The sequence below is a fragment of the Anomalospiza imberbis genome, unplaced genomic scaffold (genome assembly GCF_031753505.1).
Source record: "Anomalospiza imberbis isolate Cuckoo-Finch-1a 21T00152 unplaced genomic scaffold, ASM3175350v1 scaffold_48, whole genome shotgun sequence".
Taxonomy (NCBI): Eukaryota; Metazoa; Chordata; class Aves; order Passeriformes; family Viduidae; genus Anomalospiza; species Anomalospiza imberbis.
This window is the reverse complement of record NW_027100088.1, coordinates 881244-902938: the sequence shown is the minus strand read 5'-3', so window position 1 is coordinate 902938 and position 21695 is coordinate 881244. Positions and strand designations below refer to the sequence as shown.

At 58.7% G+C, this 21695-nt stretch overlaps 1 protein-coding gene across 1 annotated transcript; it reads right to left on the bottom strand.

The window, feature by feature from the left end:
• Positions 1 to 580: 580 nt before the first annotated feature.
• On the bottom strand, positions 581 to 21478 carry LOC137466967 (CD5 antigen-like). The gene is made up of 15 exons (XM_068178559.1): positions 21454 to 21478; positions 21163 to 21177; positions 19918 to 19959; positions 19763 to 19804; positions 19564 to 19617; positions 19064 to 19244; positions 18230 to 18264; positions 17317 to 17396; positions 16388 to 16447; positions 15181 to 15300; positions 13816 to 14011; positions 11489 to 11803; positions 10034 to 10133; positions 9949 to 9988; positions 581 to 679 (listed from the first exon to the last, which is right to left on the bottom strand). The coding sequence occupies exons 1-15, from the start codon at positions 21476 to 21478 to the stop codon at positions 581 to 583; spliced, it is 1404 nt and encodes a 467-aa protein (XP_068034660.1).
• Positions 21479 to 21695: the final 217 nt, after the last annotated feature.

The window sequence follows — 21695 nt, the reverse complement described above, 5'->3', positions numbered from 1 at the left end:
TGCTGGTTTATACTGGTCTGTACTGGTTTGGACTGGTCTGGACCGGTTTGTACTGGTCTGGACTGGTCTGGACTGGTTTGTACTGGTCTGTACTGGTCTGGACTGGTCTGGACTGGTTCGTACTGGTCTGTACTGGTCAATACTGGTCCGTACTGGTCCGTACTGGTTTTTTACTGATTTTAATTGGTCTGTACTGCTCCGTACTGCTCCGTACTGGTTTATACTGGTCCGTACTGGTCCATACTGGTCCGTACTGGTCCGTACTGGTTTATACTGGTCCATACTGGTCCGTACTGGTCCGTACTGGTTTATACTGGTCCGTACTGGTTTATACTGGTCCATACTGGTCCGTACTGGTTTATACTGGTTTTTTACTGATTTTAATTGGTCTGTACTGGTCCTTACTGGTTTGTACTGGTCCGTACTGGTCTGTACTGGTCTGGACTGGTTCGTACTGGTCTGTACTGGTCCATACTGGTCCGTACTGGTCCATACTGGTTTTTTACTGATTTTAATTGGTCTGTACTGGTTTGTACTGGTCCATACTGGTCCGTACTGGTCCGTACTGGTTTATACTGGTTTATACTGGTCCGTACTGGTTTATACTGGTCCATACTGGTTTATACTGGTCCGTACTGGTGTCAGGGCTCCTCTGAGCCCGGGGCCAGCAGGGGCTCACCTGGGGGGGAGGGGCGGGGTCAGGGGGGGGAGGGGAGACCCAAAACCTTCCCGGGACCCCCAAAATCCCCAAAAATTCCCAAAATCCCCAATCCCAAAAATTCCAAAATCCCCAAAAATCCAAAATCCCCCCAAAATCCCCCAATATCCCCCCCAAAAAATCCCAAAATCCCCAAAAATTCTCAAAATCCCCAAAAATTCCCAAAAATCCCCCCAAAAATTCCCAAATCCCCCAAAAATTCCCAAAAATCCCCAAAATTCCCAAAATCGCAAAATCCCCAAATCCCCCCAAAATTCCCAAAATCCTCCCAAAATCCCCAAAAATCCCCAAAATTCCCAAAATCGCAAAATCCCCAAATCCCCCCAAAATTCCCAAAATCCTCCCAAAATCCCCAAAAATCCCAAAATTCCCAAAAATCCGAAAATCCCCAAAAATCCCCAAATTCCCCCCAAAATCCCCAAAAAATATCCCCCCAAAAAAATCCCAAAATCCCCAAAAATTCCCAAAATCCCCCAAAAATCCCCAAATCCCCAAAAATCCGAAATCCCCAAAATCGCAAAATCCCCAAATCCCCCCAAAATTCCCAAAATCCTCCCAAAATCCCCCAATACCCCCCCCAAAATCCCCAAATCTCCCCCAAATTCCCCAAATCCATCCAAAATCCCCCAAAATCTCCCCAAAAACCCCCAAAAATCCCCAAAATCCAAAAATCCCCAAAATCACCCCAAAAATTCCTCCCAAAATCCCCTCAAAATTTCCAAAAATCCCCCCAAAATCCCCTCAAAATCCCCAAAAATCCCCCCAAAATCCCCCAAAAATCCAAAAATCCCCAAAAAAATCCCAAAATCCCCCAAAAATCCCCCCAAAATTCCCAAAAATTCCCAAAATCCCCCCAAAATCCCCCAAAAAATTCCCCAAAATCCCCCAAAAATTCCCAAATTCCCCAAATTTCCCCAATTTCCCCCCAAAATCCCCTCCCGGACCCCTCAAATCCCCCCCCAAATTTCCCAAATTCCCCTAAAATCCCCCCCAAATTCCCCAGGGACCCCCAAAAATCCACCCCAAATTCCCCAGGGACCCCCAAAAAATCCCAAATCCCCCCAAAATCCCCAAATTTCCCCAAAATCCCCCAAAATCCCCCCAAAAGTTCCCAAATTCCCCCAAAATCCCGCAAAAATTTTCCCAAAATCCCCCAAATCCACCCCAAAATCCCCCCAGAAACCCCCAGGGCTCCACGGGGACCCCCAAAATTCCCAAATCCCCCCAAAATCCCCCAAATTTCCCCAATTGCCCCCCAAAATCCCCCCAAAAAATCCCACAATTTCCCCCCAAATCCCCTCCCGGACCCCTCAAATCCCCCCAAATTTCCCAAATTCCCCTAAAATCCCCCCCAAATTCCCCCAGGGACCCCCAAAAATCCACCCCAAATTCCCCAGGGACCCCCAAAAATCCCCCCCAAATTCCCCCAAAATCCAACCCAGGGACCCCCCAAAATCCCCCAAATTCCCCCAATTTCCCCCCAATTTCCCCAAAATCTCCCCCAAATTCCCCCAAAATCCCGAAATTCCCCCAAAATCCAACCCAGGGACCCCCAAAATCCACCCCAAATTCCCCGGGACCCCCCAAAAATCCCCCAGATCCCCCCCGGTACCCCCAAAATCCCCAAAGACCCCCCCAGGACCCCCGCAAATTCCGCCAGGACCCCCCAAAATTCTCCCCCAAAATTCCCCGAATACCCCAAAATCCCCCCAGATTCCCCAGGGACCCCCAAAATCCCCCCAAAAAATCCCCAGGGCTCCACGGGGACCCCCAAAATCCCCAAAAAATCCCCAAAATCCCCCAAAAATCCTCCCAAAATCTCCCTAAAAATTCCCAAAATCCCCCCAAAATCCCCCAAAAATTCCCAAAATCCCGCAAAAATCCCCAAAATCCCCCCAAAATCCCCCAAAAATTCCCAAAATCCCCCAAAAATTCCCAAAATTCCCCAAAATCCCCTCCCGGACCCCTCAAATCCACCCCAAATTCCCCAAATTCCCCAAAATCCCCAAATTCCCCAAAAATCCACCCCAGGGACCCCCAAAATCCCCCCAAATTCCCCCCAAATCCAACGCAGGACCCCCAAAATCCACCCCAAATTCCCCGGGACCCCCCAAAAATCCCCAGATCCCCCCAGGACCCCCAAAATCCCCAAAGACCCCCCCAGAACCCCCCCAAATTCCGCCAGGACCCCCCAAAATCTCCCAAATTCCCCCAAAATCCAGCCCAGAGACCCCCAGAATCCCCCCCAAATTTCCCGGGACCCCCCAAATTCCCCCAAATCCCCCCAAATTCCCCCAAATTTCCCCCAAAATCCCCAAAATTTTCCAAAATCCCCCCAAATCCCCTCCCGGACCCCTCAAATCCCCCCAAATTTCCCAAATTCCCCTAAAATCCACCCCAAATTGTCCCAGGGACCCCCAAAAATCCCTCCCAAATTCCCCCAGGGACCCCCAAAAATCCCCCCCAAATTCCCCCAAAATCCCCAAATTCCCCTAAAATCCACCCCAGGACCCCCAAAAATCCCCCCCAAATTCCCCCAAATCCCCCCCAAATTCCCCCAAAATCCACCCCAGGACCCCCAAAATCGCCCGGGGACCCCCCCAGGACCCCCGGGGGCATTTGGGGATTTTTGGGGGAGTGGGAGGAGATTTTGGGGGGATTTGGGGGGAATTTGGGGGATTTTTGGGGATTTGGGAGGATTTTGGGGGGATTTTGGGGGATTTGGAGAGATTTGGGGGGATTTTGGAGGGATTTTTGGGGGATTTGGGGGGATTTGGGGGGATTTTGGGGGGATTTTGGGGGATTTTGGGAGGATTTGGCGTGGATTTGGGGGGATTTTAGGAGGATTTGATGGAAATTTTGGGGTTTCTGGGGTCCCCTGAGCCGATTTTGGGGGGATTTTGGGGGGAATTTGGGTCCCGGAGCCGATTTTGGGGGAAATTTGGGGTTTTGGGGTCCCTCAGCCATTTTTGGAGGGATTTTTGGGGGTTTTGGGGTCCCTTGAGACGTTTTTGGGGGGATTTTTGAGTTTATGGAGTCCCCTGAGTCAATTTTGGGGGATTTTTGGTTTTTTTGGGGTCCCTTGAGCCGGTTTTGCTGGGATTTTGGGGTCCCTGAGCCGATTTTGGGGGGATTTTGGGGGATTTGGGAGGATTTGTGGGGGATTTTGGGGAATTTTGGGAGGATTTTGGGGGATTTGGGAGGATTTTGGGGGGATTTTGAGGGGTTTTTGGGGAAGTTTTGGGGGGATTTTGGGGTCCCCTGAGCCGTTTTTTTGGGGTCCCTGAGCCATTTTTGAGGGGATTTTTGGGGGTTTTGGGGTCCCCTGAGCCGTTTTTGGGGGGATTTTTGAGTTTATGGGCTCCCCTGAGTCAATTTTGGGGGATTTTTGGTTTTTTGGGGTCCCTTGAGCCGGTTTTGGGGGGATTTTGGGGTCCCTGAGCCGATTTTGGGGAGATTTTGGGGGATTTTGGGGAGATTTTGGGGAATTTTGGGGGATTTGGGGGGATTTTTGGGGATTTTGGGAGGGATTTTGGGGGATTTCGGAGGATTTTGGGGGGATTTTGAGGGGATTTTGGGGGGATTTTCGGCAATTTTGGGGAATTTTGGGGGGATTTTGGGGGGATTTTGGGGGATTTGGGAGGATTTTGTGGAATTTTAGGGGGGTTTTGGGGAATTTTGGGGAATCTTGGGGGGATTTTGGGGAATTTTGGGGGATTTGGGAGGATTTGGGGGGGATTTTGGGGGGAAATTTGGGGGAAGATTTTGGAGGATTTTGGGGAAATTTGGGGGATATTTTGGGAGAGATTTTGGGGGGATTTCGGGGGATTTTGGGGGGGAATTTGGTGGATTTCGGGAGAGATCTTTGGGGGATTTTGGGGAGGATTTGGGGGGACTTGGGGGGGAATTTGGAGGGATATTTTGGGGGGATTTTGGGGGGGATTTTGGGGGAAATTTTGGGGAGAATTTGGGGGGTCCTGGGGGCCTTGGGAGGGATTTTGTGGGGATTTTGGGGGAATTTGGGTCCCGGAGCCGATTTTGGGGGGATTTTGGGGGTTTTGGGGTTCCCTGATGCGGGTTTTGGGGTGGAATTCGGGTTTTTTGGGGGTTTTTGAGGTCACCTCGGCCGTTTTTTGGGGAATTTTTGGGGTTTTTGGGGTCCCCTGTGCCATTTTTGGGGGAATTTTGGCGGATTTTGGGGTTTTCAGGGTCACCTCGGCCGTTTTTGGGGCCACTTTGGGGTTTTTGGGTTCCCCTGAGCCGTTTCTGGGGGGATTTTTGGTTTTTTTGGGTTCCCCTGAACCGTTTTGGGGGGGATTTTGGGGGAGATTTTGAGGATTTTGGGTTCCCTTGAGCCGATTTTTAGTTTTTTGGGGTCCCCTGAGCCGTTTTTGGAGGGATTTTGGGGTCCCCTGGGGGGATTTTGGGGAATTTTGGGTTCCCCTGAGCGGATTTTGGGGGATTTTGGGGTCCCCTGAGCCATTTTGGGGGAGATTTTGGGGGATTTTGGGGTTTTCAGGGTCACCTCGGCCGTTTTTGGGGCGACTTTGGGTTTTCTGGGGTCCCCTGAGCCGTTTTTGGGGGGATTTGGGGGGTTTTTGGGGTCCCTGAGCCGATTTTTTGGGGGGATTTTTGGGTTTTTTTGGGGTCCCTGAGCCGATTTTTGGGGGGATTTTGGGGTTTTTGAGGTCCCCTGTGCCATTTTTGGGGGGATTTTGGAGGATTTTGGGGTTTTCAGGGTCACCTCGGCCGTTTTTGGGGCCACTTTGGGGTTTTTGGGGTCCCCTGAGCCGATTTTGGGGGGATTTTGGGGGATTTCGGGGGTTTTTGGAGGGATTTGGGGGGAATCTGTGGGAATATTTTGGGGGATTTTGGGGGGATTTGGGGAGAATTTGGAGGGATTTTGGGGAAGGATTTTGGGGGGATTTTGGGGGGATTTGGGGGGATATTTTGGAGATTTTGGGGGCATTTGATGGAAATGTTGGGGTTTTTGGAGTCACCTGAGCCATTTCGGGGGGGATTTTGGGGTTTTGGGGTCCCCTGAACCAATTTTGGGGGCATTTTAGGGGATTTTGTGGGATTTTGTGGGTTTTTGGGGTCCCCTGAGCCGATTTTGGGGGAGTTTTTGAGGTTTGCAGGGGGGATTTTGGGGAAGTTTTGGGGGGATTTTGGGGTCCGCTGAGCCGTTTTTTGGGGTCCCTGAGCCATTTTTGGGGGGATTTTTGGGGGGAAATTTTGGGGTTTTTTGGGGTCCCCTGAGCCGATTTTTGGGGGATTTTTGGGGTTTTGGGGTCCCTGAGTCGTTTTTGGGGGGATTTTGGGGTTTTTTCGGGTCCCTGAGCCGATTTTGGGGTCCCTGAGCCGATTTTTTGGGGGGATTTTTGGGTTTTTTCGGGTCCCTGAGCCGATTTTGGGGTCCCCTGAGCCGTATTTTGGGGGATTTTGGGTTTTTCGGGTCCCTGAGCCGATTTTGGGGTCCCTGAGCCGTTTTTGGGGGGATTTTTGGGGATTTTGGGGTCCCTTGAGACGTTTTTGGGGGGATTTTTGAGTTTTTGGGGTCCCCTGCGTCAATTTTGGGGGATTTTTGGTTTTTTGGGGTCCCTTGAGCCGATTTTGGGGGGATTTTGGGGGTTTTTGGGGTCCCTTGAGCCGATTTTGGGGGGATTTTGGGGGTTTTTGGGGTCCCTGAGACATTTTTGGGGGGATTTTTGGGTTTTTTGGGTCCCCTTAGCCGTTTTGGGGAGATTTTGGGGGTTTTTGGGGTCCCCTGAGCTGTTTTGGGGGGATTTTTGGGTTTTTGGGGGTCTCTGAACCGATTTTGGGGGATTTTGGGGTCCCTGAGCCGTTTTCGGGGGCATTTTGGGGTCCCCTGAGCCGATTTTGGGGGGATTTTGGGGGGCATTTTCGGGGGATTTGGGGAGGATTTGGGCGGGTCTCATGGAATTTGGGGGGTCCGGGGGGGCTTGGGAGGGATTTTGGGGGGATTTTGGGGGGTTTTGGGGTCCCCTGAGCCGGTTTTGGGGGGATTTTGGGTTTTTGAGATCACCTGTGCCATTTTGGGGGAGATTTTGGGGGGATTTTGGGGTTTTCAGGGTCACCTCGGCCGTTTTTGGGGCGATTTTGGGGTTTTTGGGTTCCCCTGAGCCGTTTCTGGCGGGATTTTTGGGTTTTTTGGGTTCCCCTGAACCGTTTTGGGGGGGATTTTGGGGGAGATTTTGAGGATTTTGGGTTCCCTTGAGCCGATTTTTAGTTTTTTGGGGTCCCCTGAGCCGTTTTTGGAGGGATTTTGGGGTCCCCTGGGGGGATTTTGGGGAATTTTGGGTTCCCCTGAGCGGATTTTGGGGGATTTTGGGGTCCCCTGAGCCATTTTTGGGGAGATTTTGGGGGATTTAGGGGTTTTCAGGGTCACCTCGGCCGTTTTTGGGGCGACTTTGGGTTTTCTGGGGTCCCCTGAGCCGTTTTTGGGGGGATTTTGGGGGTTTTTGGGGTCCCTGAGCCGATTTTTTTTGGGGGATTTTTGGGGTTTTTTGGGGTCCCTGAGCCGGTTTTGGGGGGATTTTTGGGTTTTTGAGGTCCCCTGTGCCATTTTTGGGGGGATTTTGGAGGATTTGGGGGGATTTTGGGGTTTTTCAGGTCACCTCGGCCGTTTTTGGGGCCACTTTGGGGTTTTTGGGGTCCCCTGAGCCGATTTTGGGGGGATTTTGGGGGATTTCGGGGGTTTTTGGAGGGATTTGGGGGGAATCTGTGGGAATATTTTGGGGGATTTTGGGGGGATTTGGGGAGAATTTGGAGGGATGTTGGGAGGGATTTTGGGGGGATTTGGGGGGATCTTGGAGGGATTTTGGGGGATATTTTGGGGGATTTTGGGGGCATTTGATGGAAATTTTGGGGTTTTTGGGGTCACCTGAGCCATTTCGGGGGGGATTTTGGGGTTTTGGGGTCCCCTGAACCAATTTTGGGGGCATTTTGGGGGATTTTGGGGGGATTTTGTGGGTTTTTGGGGTCCCCTGAGCCGATTTTGGGGGAGTTTTTGAGGTTTGCAGGGGGGATTTTGGGGAAGTTTTGGGGGGATTTTGGGGGATTTGGGGGGATTTTGGGAGGATTTTGGGGGATTTTGGGGGGATTTTGGGGGGATTTTGGGAGGATATTGGGGGATTTTCAGGGGATTTTGGGGGGATTTGTGGGGGTTTTGGGAGGGATTTTGGGAGGATTTTGGGAGGATTTGGGGGGATTTTAGGAGGATTTGATGGAAATTTTGGGGTTTTTTGGGGTCCCCTGAGCCGATTTTTAGAGGGATTTTTGGGGTTTTTGGGGTCCCTGAGCCGTTTTTTGGGGGGATTTCGAGTTTTTTGGGGTCCCTGAGCCGATTTTGGGGGGATTTTTGGGTTTTTCGGGTCCCTGAGCCGTATTTTGGGGGATTTTGGGTTTTTCGGGTCCCTGAGCCGATTTTGGGGTCCCTGAGCCCTTTTTGGGGGGATTTTTGGGGATTTTGGGGGTCCCTTGAGACGTTTTTGGGGGGATTTTTGAGTTTTTGGGGTCCCCTGCGTCAATTTTGGGGGATTTTTGGTTTTTTGGGGTCCCTTGAGCCGATTTTGGGGGGATTTTGGGGGTTTTTGGGGTCCCTGAGACATTTTTGGGGGGGATTTTTGGGTTTTTGGGGTCCCCTTAGCCGTTTTGGGGGGATTTTGGGGGCTTTTGGGGTCCCCTGAGCTGTTTTGGGGGGATTTTTGGGTTTTTGGGGGTCTCTGAACCGATTTTGGGGGATTTTGGGGTCCCTGAGCCGTTTTCGGGGGCATTTTGGGGTCCCCTGAACCAATTTTGGGGGGATTTTGGGGGGCATTTTCGGGGGATTTGGGGAGGATTTGGGGGGGTCTCATGGAATTTGGGGGGTCCGGGGGGGCTTGGGAGGGATTTTGGGGGGATTTTGGGGGGTTTTGGGGTCCCCTGAGCCGGTTTTGGGGGGATTTTGGGTTTTTGAGATCACCTGTGCCATTTTGGGGGAGATTTTGGGGGGATTTTGGGGTTTTCAGGGTCACCTCGGCCGTTTTTGGGGCGATTTTGGGGTTTTTTGGGTTCCCCTGAGCCGTTTCTGGCGGGATTTTTGGGTTTTTTTGGGTTCCCCTGAACCGTTTTGGGGGGGATTTTGGGGGAGATTTTGAGGATTTTGGGTTCCCTTGAGCCGATTTTTAGTTTTTTGGGGTCCCCTGAGCCGTTTTTGGAGGGATTTTGGGGTCCCCTGGGGGGATTTTGGGGAATTTTGGGTTCCCCTGAGCGGATTTTGGGGGATTTTGGGGTCCCCTGAGCCATTTTTGGGGAGATTTTGGGGGATTTTGGGGTTTTCAGGGTCACCTCGGCCGTTTTTGGGGCGACTTTGGGGTTTTTGGGGTCCCCTGAGCCGTTTTGGGGGGACTTTCGGGGTTTTTGGGGTCCCTGAGCCGATTTTTTGGGGGGGATTTTTGGTTTTTTTTTGGGTCCCTGAGCCGATTTTTGGGGGATTTTGGGTTTTTGGGGTCCCTGAGCCGATTTTTTGGGGGGATTTTTGGGTTTTTTAGGGTCCCTGAGCCGATTTTGGGGTCCCTGAGCCGATTTTTGGGGGATTTTTTGGATTTCGGGTCCCTGAGCCGATTCTTGGGGAATTTTTGGGGTCCGTGAGCCGATTTTGGGGTCCCTTGAGCCGTTTTTGGGGGGGGGGGGGGTTGGGTTTTTTTGGGGTCCCTGAGCCGATTTTTGGGGGATTTTTGGCTTTTTTGGGGTCCCTGAGCCGATTTTTAGAGGCATTTTTGGATTTTTTTGGGGTCCCATGACCGTTTTTGGGGGGATTTGGGGGGATTTTCGGTTCCCTTGAGCCGATTTTGGGGGGGTTTTGGGTTTTTTTGGAGTCCCTGAGCCGATTTTTGGGGAATTTTTGGGGTCCGTGAGCCGATTTTGGGGTCCCTGAGCAGTTTTTTGGGGGATTTTTAGGTTTTTTGGGGTCCCCGAGCCGTTTTTTGGGGGATTTTTGGGGATTTTGGGTTCCCTTGAGCCGATTTTTGGGGGAATTTTTGGGGTTTTGGGGTTCCTGAGCCGATTTTTGGGGGAATTTTGGGGTTTTTAGGGTCCCTGAGCCGATTTTTGGGGGAATTTTTGGGGTTTTGGGGTCCCTGAGCCGTTTTTTTGGGGGATTTGGGGGGTTTCTGGGGTCCCTGAGCCGTTTTTTTGGGGGGATTTTGGGGTTTTTCGGGTCCCTGAGCCGTACCTGGGCGTGGCGGGTCCCGGCGGGGGCGGGGGCACCTGGCACACCTGGCACACCTGGCACACCTGGCGCACCTGGCGCACCTGGCGCACCTGGCGCACAGGTAAAGGCCCAGCAGCGCCCCGCAGAGCCCCGCCCCCACCCCCAGCAGCGCCCCCAGCAGCGAGCAGGAGTCGGGCGGGGCTGCACAGGTGAGATACAGGTGAGATATGGACAGGTGAGATACAGGTGAGACACGGACAGGTGAGACATGGACAGGTGAGATACAGGTGAGATATGGACAGGTGAGACACGGACAGGTGAGATACAGGTGAGACACAGGTGAGACAGGGACAGGTGAGACAGGGACAGGTGAGACACAGGTGAGACACAGACAGGTGAGACACAGGTGAGACAGGGACAGGTGAGACACAGGTGAGACAGGTGAGGGACAGGTGAGGGACAGGTGGGACAGGTGAGAGGTGAGACAGGTGAGACACCGGTGAGACACGGACAGGTGAGACACAGGTGAGATGGACAGGTGTGAGACAGGTGAGGGACACATGGGACAGGTGAGGGGACAGGTGAGACACAGAGAGGTGAGGGATGGGCAGGACAGGTGAGTACAGGTGAGTACAGGTGAGGACAGGTGAGGATAGGTGAGGACAGGTGAGGACAGGTGATCACAGGTGAGGACAGGTGAGGACAGGTGAGGACAGGTGATCACAGGTGAGGACAGGTGAGGACAGGTGAGGACAGGTGATCACAGGTGAGGACAGGTGAGGACAGGTGGGACAGGAGCTCACAGGTGAGGACAGGAGCTCACAGGTGAGGACAGGTGAGGACAGGAGCTCACAGGTGATCACAGGTGGGACAGGTGAGGACAGGTGATCACAGGTGAGGACAGGTGAGGACAGGTGATCACAGGTGATCACAGGTGAGGACAGGTGAGGACAGGAGCTCACAGGTGAGGACAGGTGAGGACAGGTGATCACAGGTGAGGACAGGTGAGGACAGGTGGGACAGGTGAGGACAGGTGAGGACAGGTGAGGACAGGTGAGGGCAGGTGATCACAGGTGAGGACAGGTGAGGACAGGTGAGGACAGGAGCTCACAGGTGAGGACAGGTGAGGACAGGAGATCACAGGTGATCACAGGTGGGACAGGTGAGGACAGGTGAGGACAGGAGCTCACAGGTGATCACAGGTGGGACAGGTGAGGACAGGTGAGGACAGGTGAGGACAGGTGAGGACAGGTGATCACAGGTGAGGAAAGGAGCTCACAGGTGGGACAGGTGATCACAGGTGAGGACAGGTGAGGACAGGTGATCACAGGTGAGGACAGGTGAGGATAGGTGAGGACAGGTGGGACAGGTGATCACAGGTGAGGACAGGAGCTCACAGGTGATCACAGGTGAGGACAGGAGCTCACAGGTGATCACAGGTGGGACAGGTGAGGACAGGTGAGGACAGGAGCTCACAGGTGAGGCCAGGTGAGGCCAGCAGACCACGCCCCCAGCCAGCCCAGCCCAGCCCACCTGCCCGCAGGTGCGTCGCTCACCTGGCAGCTCGGCGCAGGCCAGGGCGGCGGCCGCGCCCGCGGCGCAGGTGCCCGGGCGGAGCCCGCGGCACTCGAGCAGGAGCTGCTCCGAGCCGCGGCAGGTGAGCTCGGCCAGGTAGGGCTGCCCGGGCTGGGCCGGCCCCGCAGGTGCGCTGAGGGCGGGGCCGCAGCCCAGCTGCCGGCACAGCACCTGCGCCTCGGCCAGCCCCCAGGTGAGGCCGCACACCTGCAGCCAGGTGCGCTGCAGCCGCACCTGCACCTGCCCCGCGCAGGGCCCGGGGCCGCCCTGCAGCCGCACCTGGGGGGGGTCGGCACCTGCGGGGGAGGGGAGAGCGTCAGGCGCACCTGGGCACACCTGGGGACAGGTGAGCACACCTGGGGACAGGTGAGAACACCTGGGGACAGGTGAGCACACCTGGGGACAGGTGAGCACACCTGAGGGACATGGGCACACCTGGGGACAGGTGAGAACAGCTGGGGACAGGTGAGCACACCTGGGGACAGGTGAGAACACCTGGGGACAGGTGAGCACACCTGGGGACAGGTGAGAACACCTGGGGACAGGTGAGAACAGCTGGGGACACCTGGGAACACCTGGGGGACAGGTGAGAACACCTGGGGACACCTGGGAACACCTGGGGACAGGTGAGCACACCTGGGGACAGGTGAGAACACCTGGGGACATGGGCACACCTGGGGACAGGTGAGCACACCTGGGGTACCCGGGCACACCTGGGGGACATGGGCACACCTGGGGGGACATGGGCACACCTGGGGACAGGTGAGAACACCTGGGGACAGGTGAGCACACCTGGGGGACATGAGCACACCTGGGGACAGGTGAGCACACCAGGGGGACATGGGCACACCTGGGTACATGGGCACACCTGGGGACAGGTGAGCACACCAGGGGACAGGTGAGAACACCTGGGGGACATGGGCACACTTGGGGACATGGGCACACCTGGGGACAGGTGAGCACACCTGGGGACAGGTGAGCACACCTGGGGGGACATGGGCACACTTGGGGACAGGTGAGAACACCTGGGGACAGGTGAGAACAGCTGGGGGACATGGGCACACCTGGGGACAGGTGAGAACAGCTGGGGGGTACCTGGGCACACCTGGGGACAGGTGAGCACACCTGGGGACAGGTGAGAACAGCTGGGGGACAGGTAAGCACACCTGGGGACAGGTGAGCACACCTGGGGGACATGGGCACACCTGGGGGGTACCTGGGCACACCTGAGCACCTCACCCCCTCTACATTAGCTGAGCCCACCTGTGTTACCTGAGCACACCTGAGCCCCTGGTGCTCACCTGGGCACACCTGGGCGCCTCACCCCATCTACACTACCTGGGCACCCCTGAGTCCACCTGTGTTACCGGAGCTCACCTGAGCACACCTGGGCCCACCTGGGGGCACCTGAGCCCCTCCTGCCCCACCTGAGCCCACCTGAGCTCACCTGAACCCAGCTGAGCTCACCTGAGCTTCACCTGAGCTCACTTGAGGTCACCTGCCCTCACTTGAGCTCACCTGTGCTCACCTGCGCCCACCTGCCCCACCTGAGCTCACCTGATCCCACCTGATCCCACCTACGCTCACCTGATCCCACCTGCCCTCACCTGATCCCACCTGCCCTCACCTGATCCCACCTGCACTCACCTGCGCTCACCTGATCCCACCTGCACTCACCTGCCCCACCTGCCCCACCTGCGCTCACCTGATCCCACCTGCCCTCACCTGATCCCACCTGCACTCACCTGCGCTCACCTGATCCCACCTGCCCCACCTGCGCTCACCTGATCCCACCTGATCCCACCTGAGCCCCACCTGCGCTCACCTGCGCTCACCTGATCCCACCTACGCTCACCTGCCCCACCTGCCCTCACCTGATCCCACCTGCGCCCACCTGTGCTCACCTGAGCCCCACCTGCCCTCACCTGTGCTCACCTGAGCCCCACCTGCGCTCACCTGTGCTCACCTGATCCCACCTGCGCTCACCTGATCCCACCTGATCCCACCTGCCCCACCTGCCCCACCTGCCCCACCTGCGCTCACCTGAGCCCCACCTGATCCCACCTGCGCTCACCTGCCCCACCTGCCCCACCTGCCCCACCTGCCCCACCTGCCCTCACCTGCCCTCACCTGCGCTCACCTGCCCCACCTGATCCCACCTGATCCCACCTGCCCTCACCTGATCCCACCTGCCCTCACCTGAGCTCACCTGCGCTCACCTGATCCCACCTGCCCTCACCTGCGCTCACCTGCCCCACCTGATCACACCTGAGCCCCACCTGCCCTCACCTGCCCCACCTGCGCTCACCTGAGCAGACGACGCCGGCGTCCTCGCTGTGGCCGCAGTCGTGCTCGCCCCAGGTGTGCAGGGGGCACCTGGCCAAGGTGAGCTCCTCACCTGTGCAGTGCGTCCCGTCCAGCCAGATGGGCCCCGCCCCCTGGCCGAAGTGGGCGTGGCCGGGGGCGGCCAGGGCGGAGCCGCAGCCCAGGTAACGGCAGATCACCTGTGGGGGGGGGGACAGGTGAGACAGCGCGACAGGTGTGCCCAGGTGTGCCCAGGTGTGCCCAGGTGTGTCCAGGTGTGTCCAGGTGTGCCCAGGTGTGCTCAGGTGTGTCAGGTGTGTCCAGGTGTGCACAGGTGTGCCCAGGTGTACCCAGGTGCCCCCAGGTGTGCCCAGGTGTGCCCAGGTGTGCCCAGGTGTGTCCCAGGTGTGCCCAGGTGTGCCCAGGTGTGCTCAGGTGTGCCCAGGTGTGCCCAGGTGTGCCCAGGTGTGTCCCCAGGTGTGCCCAGGTGTGTCCCAGGTGTGTCCCAGCTGTCCCCAGGTGTGCCCAGGTGTGCTCAGGTGTGCCCAGGTGTGCCCAGGTGTATCCAGGTGTGCCCAGGTGTGCCCAGGTGTGTCCCAGGTGTGTCCAGGTGTATCCCCAGGTGTGTCCCAGGTGTGTCCCAGGTGTGTCCCCAGGTGTCCCCAGGTGTGTCCAGGTGTGCCCAGGTGTATCCCCAGGTGTGCCCAGGTGTGCCCAGGTGTTCCCAGGTGTCCCCCAGGTGTGTCCCCAGGTGTGTCCCAGGTGTCCCCAGGTGTCCCCAGGTGTGTCCCAGGTGTCCCAGGTGTGTCCCAGGTGTGTCCCCAGGTGTCCCCAGGTGTGTCCCAGGTGTCCCAGGTGTGTCCCAGGTGTGCCCAGGTGTGCCCAGGTGTATCCCCAGGTGTGTCCAGGTGTGTCCCAGGTGTGTCCAGGTGTGTCCCAGGTGTGTCCCAGGTGTGTCCCCAGGTGTCCCAGGTGTCCCCAGGTGTGTCCCAGGTGTGTCCCCAGGTGTCCCAGGTGTCCCCAGGTGTGTCCCAGCTGTCCCCAGGTGTCCCCAGGCGTCCCCAGCTCTCCCCAGGTGTGCCCCAGGTGTCCCAGCTGTCCCCAGGTGTGTCCCCAGGTGTGTCCCCAGGTGTGTCCCCAGGTGTGCCCAGGTGTGTCCCAGCTGTCCCCAGCTGTCCCCAGGTGTGTCCAGGTGTGCCCAGGTGTGTCCCCAGCTGTCCCCATCTGTCCCCAGCTGTCCCCAGGTGTCCCCAGGTGTCCCCAGGTGTCCCAGGTGTCCCCAGGTGTGTCCCAGGTGTCCCCAGGTGTCCCCAGCTCTCCCCAGGTGTGTCCCAGGTGTCCCAGGTGTCCCAGGTGTGTCCCCGCTCACCTGCGCGTCCGCCATGTCCCAGGTGTCGTCGCAGACCGAGCCCCACCTGTGCTTGTGCAGCACCTCCACCCGGCCCACGCACCTGGACGAGCCGTTCACCAGCCGCACCTGCGGGGGCACCTGCGCTCACCTGCGGCACCGGGCACGCCCGGGCACGCCTGGGGCACCTGGGGGCACCTGGGGAACCTGGGGAACCTGGGGAACCTGGGGGCACACCTGGGGCACCTGGGGAACCTGGGGGCACACCTGGGGATATCCATAGACACACCTGGGCACACCTGGGGGCACCTGAGGGCACCTGGGGGCACACCTGGGGAACCTGGGGGAACCTGGGGCACCTGGGGGCACCTGGGAGCACCTGGGGATATCCATAGACACACCTGGGCACACCTGGGGGCACCTGAGGGCACCTGGGGGCACACCTGGGGAACCTGGGGCACCTGGGGGCACCTGGGAGCACCTGGGGATATCCATAGACACACCTGGGCACACCTGGGCACACCTGGGGGCACCTGGGAGCACCTGGGGATATCCATAGACACACCTGGGCACACCTGGGGGGACCTGCGGGGACCTGGGGGCACACCTGGGGATATCCATAGACACACCTGGGCACACCTGGGGGCACCTGAGGGCACCTGGGGGCACACCTGGGGAACCTGGGGCACCTGGGGGCACACCTGGGGAACCTGGGGCACCTGGGGAACCTGGGGATATCCATAGACACACCTGGGCACACCTGGGCACACCTGGGGGGACCTGGGGGCACCTGCGCTCACCTGCGGGCACTGGGCACGCCCGGGCACACCTGGGGGCACCTGCGGGGACCTGGGGGCACACCTGGGGATATCCATAGACACACCTGGGCACACCTGGGGGGACCTGGGGAGACCTGGGAGCACCTGGGAGCACCTGGGGCACCTGGGGACACCTGAGCACACCTGGGCACACCTGGGGACACCTGAGCACACCTGGGCACACCTGGGGACACCTGGGGGCACCTGGGGACACCTGGGGGCACCTGGGGATACCTGGGGGCACCTGAGCACACCTGGGGGCACCTGGGGGCACCTGGGGGCACACCTGGGGATATCCATAGACACACCTGGGCACACCTGGGCACAGCTGGGGGAACCTGGGCACACCCAGGGCACACCTGGGTGCACCTGGGTGAACCTGGGGGCACCTGGGGGCACCTGGGCCTCACCTTCAGCTGGTCCTGGGCGTCCACCTGCGGGTCCACCTGTGGGTCCACCTGCGGGTTCACCTGTGGGCACACCTGGGGATCACCTGGGGATCACCTGGGGGTTCACCTGAGTATTCACCAGGGCACACCTGGGGGCTCACCTGGGGATCACCTGGGGATCACCTGGGGGTTCACCTGAGTATTCACCAGGGCACACCTGGGGATCACCTGGGGATCACCTGGGGATCACCTGGGGGTTCACCTGAGTATTCACCTGTGGGCACACCTGGGGGCTCACCTGGGGATCACCTGGGGATCACCTGTCCATTCACCTGTCCATTCACCTGTCCATTCACCTGTCCATTCTCCAGGGCACACCTGGGGCTCACCTGGGGGCTCACCTGGGGATCACCTGGGGATCACCTGGGGATCACCTGTCCATTCACCTGGGGATCACCTGGGGATCACCTGTCCATTCACCTGGGGATCACCTGGGGATTCACCTGTGGGCCCACCTGGGGATTCACCTGAGGATTCACCAGGGCACACCTGGGGGCTCACCTGGGGATCACCTGGGGATCACCTGGGGATCACCTGTCCATTCACCTGTCCATTCTCCAGGGGACACCTGGGGGCTCACCTGGGGATCACCTGGGGGCTCACCTGGGGCTCACCTGGGGATCACCTGTCCATTCACCTGTCCATTCACCTGTCCATTCACCTGTCCATTCACCTGGGCTCACCTGGGGATTCACCTGTGTGTGCACCTGGGGGCTCACCTGGGGCTCACCTGTCCATTCTCCAGGGCACACCTGGGGGCTCACCTGGGGATCACCTGGGGACCACCTGTCCATTCACCTGGGCTCACCTGGGGATTCACCTGTGTGTGCACCTGGGGGCTCACCTGGGGGCTCACCTGGGCACACCTGTGTCCTCACCTGTGTTGTTACCTGCGGGTGCACCTGGAGCCGCACCTGCGGCGTTACCTGGGGAGGAACCTGCGGCGCTTCCTGCAGCAAGGGCTCAGCACCTGCGGGGCAGGGAGAGATGGGAGTGGCTCACCTGGGCACACCTGGGCGCACCTGAGCACACCTGGGCACCTGTCCAGGCTCACCGGGGCACACCTGAGCACACCTGAGCACACCTGAGCACACCTGTGCACCTGTCCAGGCTCACCTGTGCACACCTGAGCACACCTGAGCACACCTGAGCACACCTGTGCACCTGTCCAGGCTCACCTGTGCACACCTGAGCACACCTGAGCACACCTGGGCACCTGTCCAGGCTCACCGGGGCACACCTGAGCACACCTGGGCACACCTGGGCACCTGTCCAGGCTCACCTGTGCACACCTGTACACACCTGAGCACACCTGTGCACCTGTCCAGGCTCATCTGGGCACACCTGTACACACCTGAGCACACCTGTGCACCTGTCCAGGCTCACCTGTGCACACCTGTACACACCTGAGCACACCTAAGCACCTGTCCAGGCTCACCTGAGCACACCTGAACACACCTGAGCACACCTGCCCAGTCTCACCTGTCCGTGTCTCATCTGCACAGCACACACCTGAGCACACCTGTGCACACCTGTGACACACCTGTCCACACCTCAGCACACCTGAGCACACCTGAGCACACCTGAGCACACCTGTGACACACCTGCACACCTGATCACACCTGCCCAGTCTCACCTGCCCGGTCTCACCTGCCCGCACTCCCCTGTCGGTGTCTCACCTGCGCAGCGCACACCTGAGCACACCTGTCCATTCTCACCTGTCCATTCTCACCTGTCCATTCTCACCTGTCCAGTCTCACCTGTCCAGTCTCACCTGCCCGCACTCCTATGTCGGTGTCTCACCTGCGCAGCGCACACCTGAGCACACCTGAGCACACCTGTGCACACCTGAACACACCTGATCACACCTGTCCAGTCTCACCTGCCCAGTCTCACCTGCCCGGTCTCACCTGTCCATTCTCACCTGTCCCATTCTCACCTGTCCAGTCTCACCTGTCCAGTCTCACCTGTCCAGTCTCACCTGCCCGGTCTCACCTGTCGGTGTCTCACCTGCGCAGCGCACACCTGATCACACCTGTTCAGTCTCACCTGCCCGGTCTCACCTGTCCCATTCTCACCTGTCCCATTCTCACCTGTCCATTCTCACCTGTCCAGTCTCACCTGTCCATTCTCACCTGTCCATTCTCACCTGTCCCATTCTCACCTGTCCATTCTCACCTGTCCAGTCTCACCTGTCCATTCTCACCTGTCCATTCTCACCTGTCCCATTCTCACCTGTCCATTCTCACCTGTCCAGTCTCACCTGTCCCATTCTCACCTGTCCATTCTCACCTGTCCAGTCTCACCTGTCCATTCTCACCTGTCCATTCTCACCTGTCCATTCTCACCTGTCCCATTCTCACCTGTCCATTCTCACCTGTCCATTCTCACCTGTCCCATTCTCACCTGTCCATTCTCACCTGTCCATTCACACCTGTCCAGTCTCACCTGTCCAGTCTCACCTGTCGGTGTCTCACCTGTCGGTGTCTCACCTGCGCAGCGCACACCTGCGTCCTCCCCGTGGTGGCAGTTGTGCTCTCCCCCAGGTGCGGGCGGGGCACAGCCGCAGCTCCGCCTCCTCGCCCTCGCAGGTGACGTCATCGAGCCACACGGGGCCCTCACCTGGCCCGAACTCACCTGAGCCCGCCAGCGCCAGGGCGGGGCCGCAGCGCACCTGGCGGCAGGTGACCCCGCGCGGCCGCCAGGTCCCAGGTGTCGTCGCACACCGTGCCCCACCTGCCCGCGTGGAACACCTCGACGCGCCCCGCGCACCTGTGCGGGCCCCCGGCCAGGCGCACCTGGCCCTCCTCGGGCTCACCTGGGCCGCGGGACGGGGGACAGGTGAGCTCACCTGGGCGTGGCACGGGCTCGCCTGGGCACCAGGGGCTCACCTGGGCAAGCCAGGGCTCACCTGGGCACCAGGGGCTCACCTGGGGGTGTCAGGAGCTCACCTGGGGGTTCCGCAGTCACACCTGGAACATGGACAGGTGAGCTCACCTGGGCACTCCAGGGGCTCACCTGGGCACCAGGAGCTCACCTGGGCACCAGGAGCTCACCTGGGCACTCCAGGGCTCACCTGGGCGCTCCAGGAGCTCACCTGGGCGTGCCAGGGCTCACCTGGGCGTGCCAGGGCTCACCTGGGCGTGTCGGGTGCTCACCTGAGGGTTCTGGGGTCACACCTGGGGGCGCACCTGGAACACGGAGCAGGGACAGGTGAGCTCACCTGGGCTGCCCCCCCCAGCCAGGTGCACCTGGGGCTCACCTGGGACACGGAGCAGGGACAGGTGAGCTCACCTGGGCACGCCAGGGGCTCACCTGGGCACGCCAGGGGCTCACCTGAGGGTTCCGGGGTCGCACCTGGGGGCGCCAGGGCCGCACCTGGGACACGGAACAGCGACAGGTGAGCTCACCTGGGCAGGGCCACACCCACCGCAGCCAGGTGTGGGCGGGGCTCAGCAGCCCCAGCTCACCTGGGGACACCTGGGGCTCACCCGGGGGTGCCGGGCTCACACCTGGGTGAGGCAGGGACGCACCTGGAACACAAAGCAAGGGCAGGTGAGCTCACCTGGGCACACCAGGGGCTCACCTGGGGGTGCTGGGGCCTCACCTGGAACACATGGGGGCAGCTGGGCAGGTGTGCTCACCTGGCCGGTGCCCCAGGTGTGCCCAGGTGTGTCATGGGATATCCCCAGGTATCCTCAGGTGTGCCCCCAGGTGTGCCCAGGTGTGTCATGGGATATCCCCAGGTATCCTCAGGTGTGCCCCCAGGTGTACCCAGGTGTGCCCGGGTGTGTCTGTGGATATCCCCAGGTGTGCCCAGGTGTCCCCAGGTGTGTCTGTGGGTATCCCCAGGTGTGTCCCAGGTGTGTCCCAGGTGTGCCCAGGTGTCCCCAGGTGTGTCTGTGGATACCCCCAGGTGTGCCCAGGTGTGTCAGTGGATAGCCCCAGGTGTGTCCAGGTGTGCCCAGGTGTGCCCAGGTGTGTCACAGGTGTGATCAGGTGTGGCACAGAGGTGGCCCAGATGTGTCCAGGTGTGTCCCAGGTGTCCCCAGGTGTGTCCAGGTGTGTCCAGGTGTGATCAGGTGTGCCCAGGTGTGCCCAGGTGTGTCCAGGTGTGATCAGGTGTTCACACGTGTTCACAGGTGTGCCCAGGTGTGTCCCAGCTGTGCACAGGTGTTCCCAGTTGTGTCCCAGGTGTGTCCCAGGTGTGTCACACGTGTGTCACAGGTGTGCTCAGGTGTTCACAGGTGTGTCACAGGTGTGCCCAGGTGTGTCACAGGTGTCCCAGGTGTGTCACAGGTGTGCTCAGGTGTTCACAGGTGTGTCACAGGTGTGTCACAGGTGTGTCACAGGTGTGCCCAGGTGTGTCACAGGTGTGCTCAGGTGTTCACAGGTGTGTCACAGGTGTGCCCAGGTGTGTCACAGGTGTGCTCAGGTGTGTCACAGGTGTGCTCAGGTGTGTTACCTGTGTGGACAAGCCCTGAGCCCTGTCCATGTCCCACCTGTCTGTACCTGAGCTCACCTGTCCATGTCTCACCTGTCCACACCTGAGCTCACCTGTCCATGTCTCACCTGTCCACACCTGAGCTCACCTGTCCGTACCTGAGCTCACCTGTCCATGTCTCACCTGTCCATGTCTCACCTGAGCTCACCTATCCGTACCTGAGCTCACCTGTCCATGTCTCACCTGTCCATGTCCCACCTGTCCATACCTGAGCTCACCTGTCCAGACTCACCTGCACACAGCGCACCTGTGGGAAAGAGAAAGGACAGGTGAGGGACAGGTGAGCACAGGTGAGCTCAGACAGGTGAGAACAGGTGAGCACAGGTGAGAGACATGGACAGGTGAGCACAGACAGGTGAGCTCAGGTGAGCACAGGTGAGCACAGGTGAGACATGGACAGGTGAGCACAGGTGAGCTCAGACAGGTGAGAACAGGTGAGCACAGGTGAGAGACATGGACAGGTGAGCACATACAGGTGAGCTCAGGTGAGCACAGGTGAGAACAGGTGAGCACAGGTGAGTACAGACAGGTGAGAACCGGTGAGACATCAACAGATGAGAACCAGTGAGCACAGGTGAGAACAGGTGAGAACAGGTGAGCACAGGTGAGACATGGACAGGTGAGCACAGGTGAGCTCAGGTGAGACATGGACAGGTGAGGGACAGGTGAGCACAGGTGAGCACAGGTGAGCACAGGTGAGCACAGGTGAGCTCAGGTGAGACATGGACAGGTGAGCACAGACAGGTGAGCACAGACAGGTGAGCA

What these genes read in the sequence shown, in the direction of transcription:
- LOC137466967 (XM_068178559.1), bottom strand. Translation starts at nt 21,478, where the DNA reads ATGTCTCACCGGTTCTCACCTGTCT. An exon ending in TGAGCACCCGACACGCCCAG is followed by an intron (nt 19,245 to 19,563) that starts GTGAGCCCTGGC and finishes CCCGCGGCCCAG; the next exon opens with GTGAGCCCGAGGAGGGCCAG. An exon ending in GGCCTGCGCCGAGCTGCCAG is followed by an intron (nt 10,134 to 11,488) that starts GTGAGCGACGCA and finishes TCACCTGTGCAG; the next exon opens with CCCCGCCCGACTCCTGCTCG.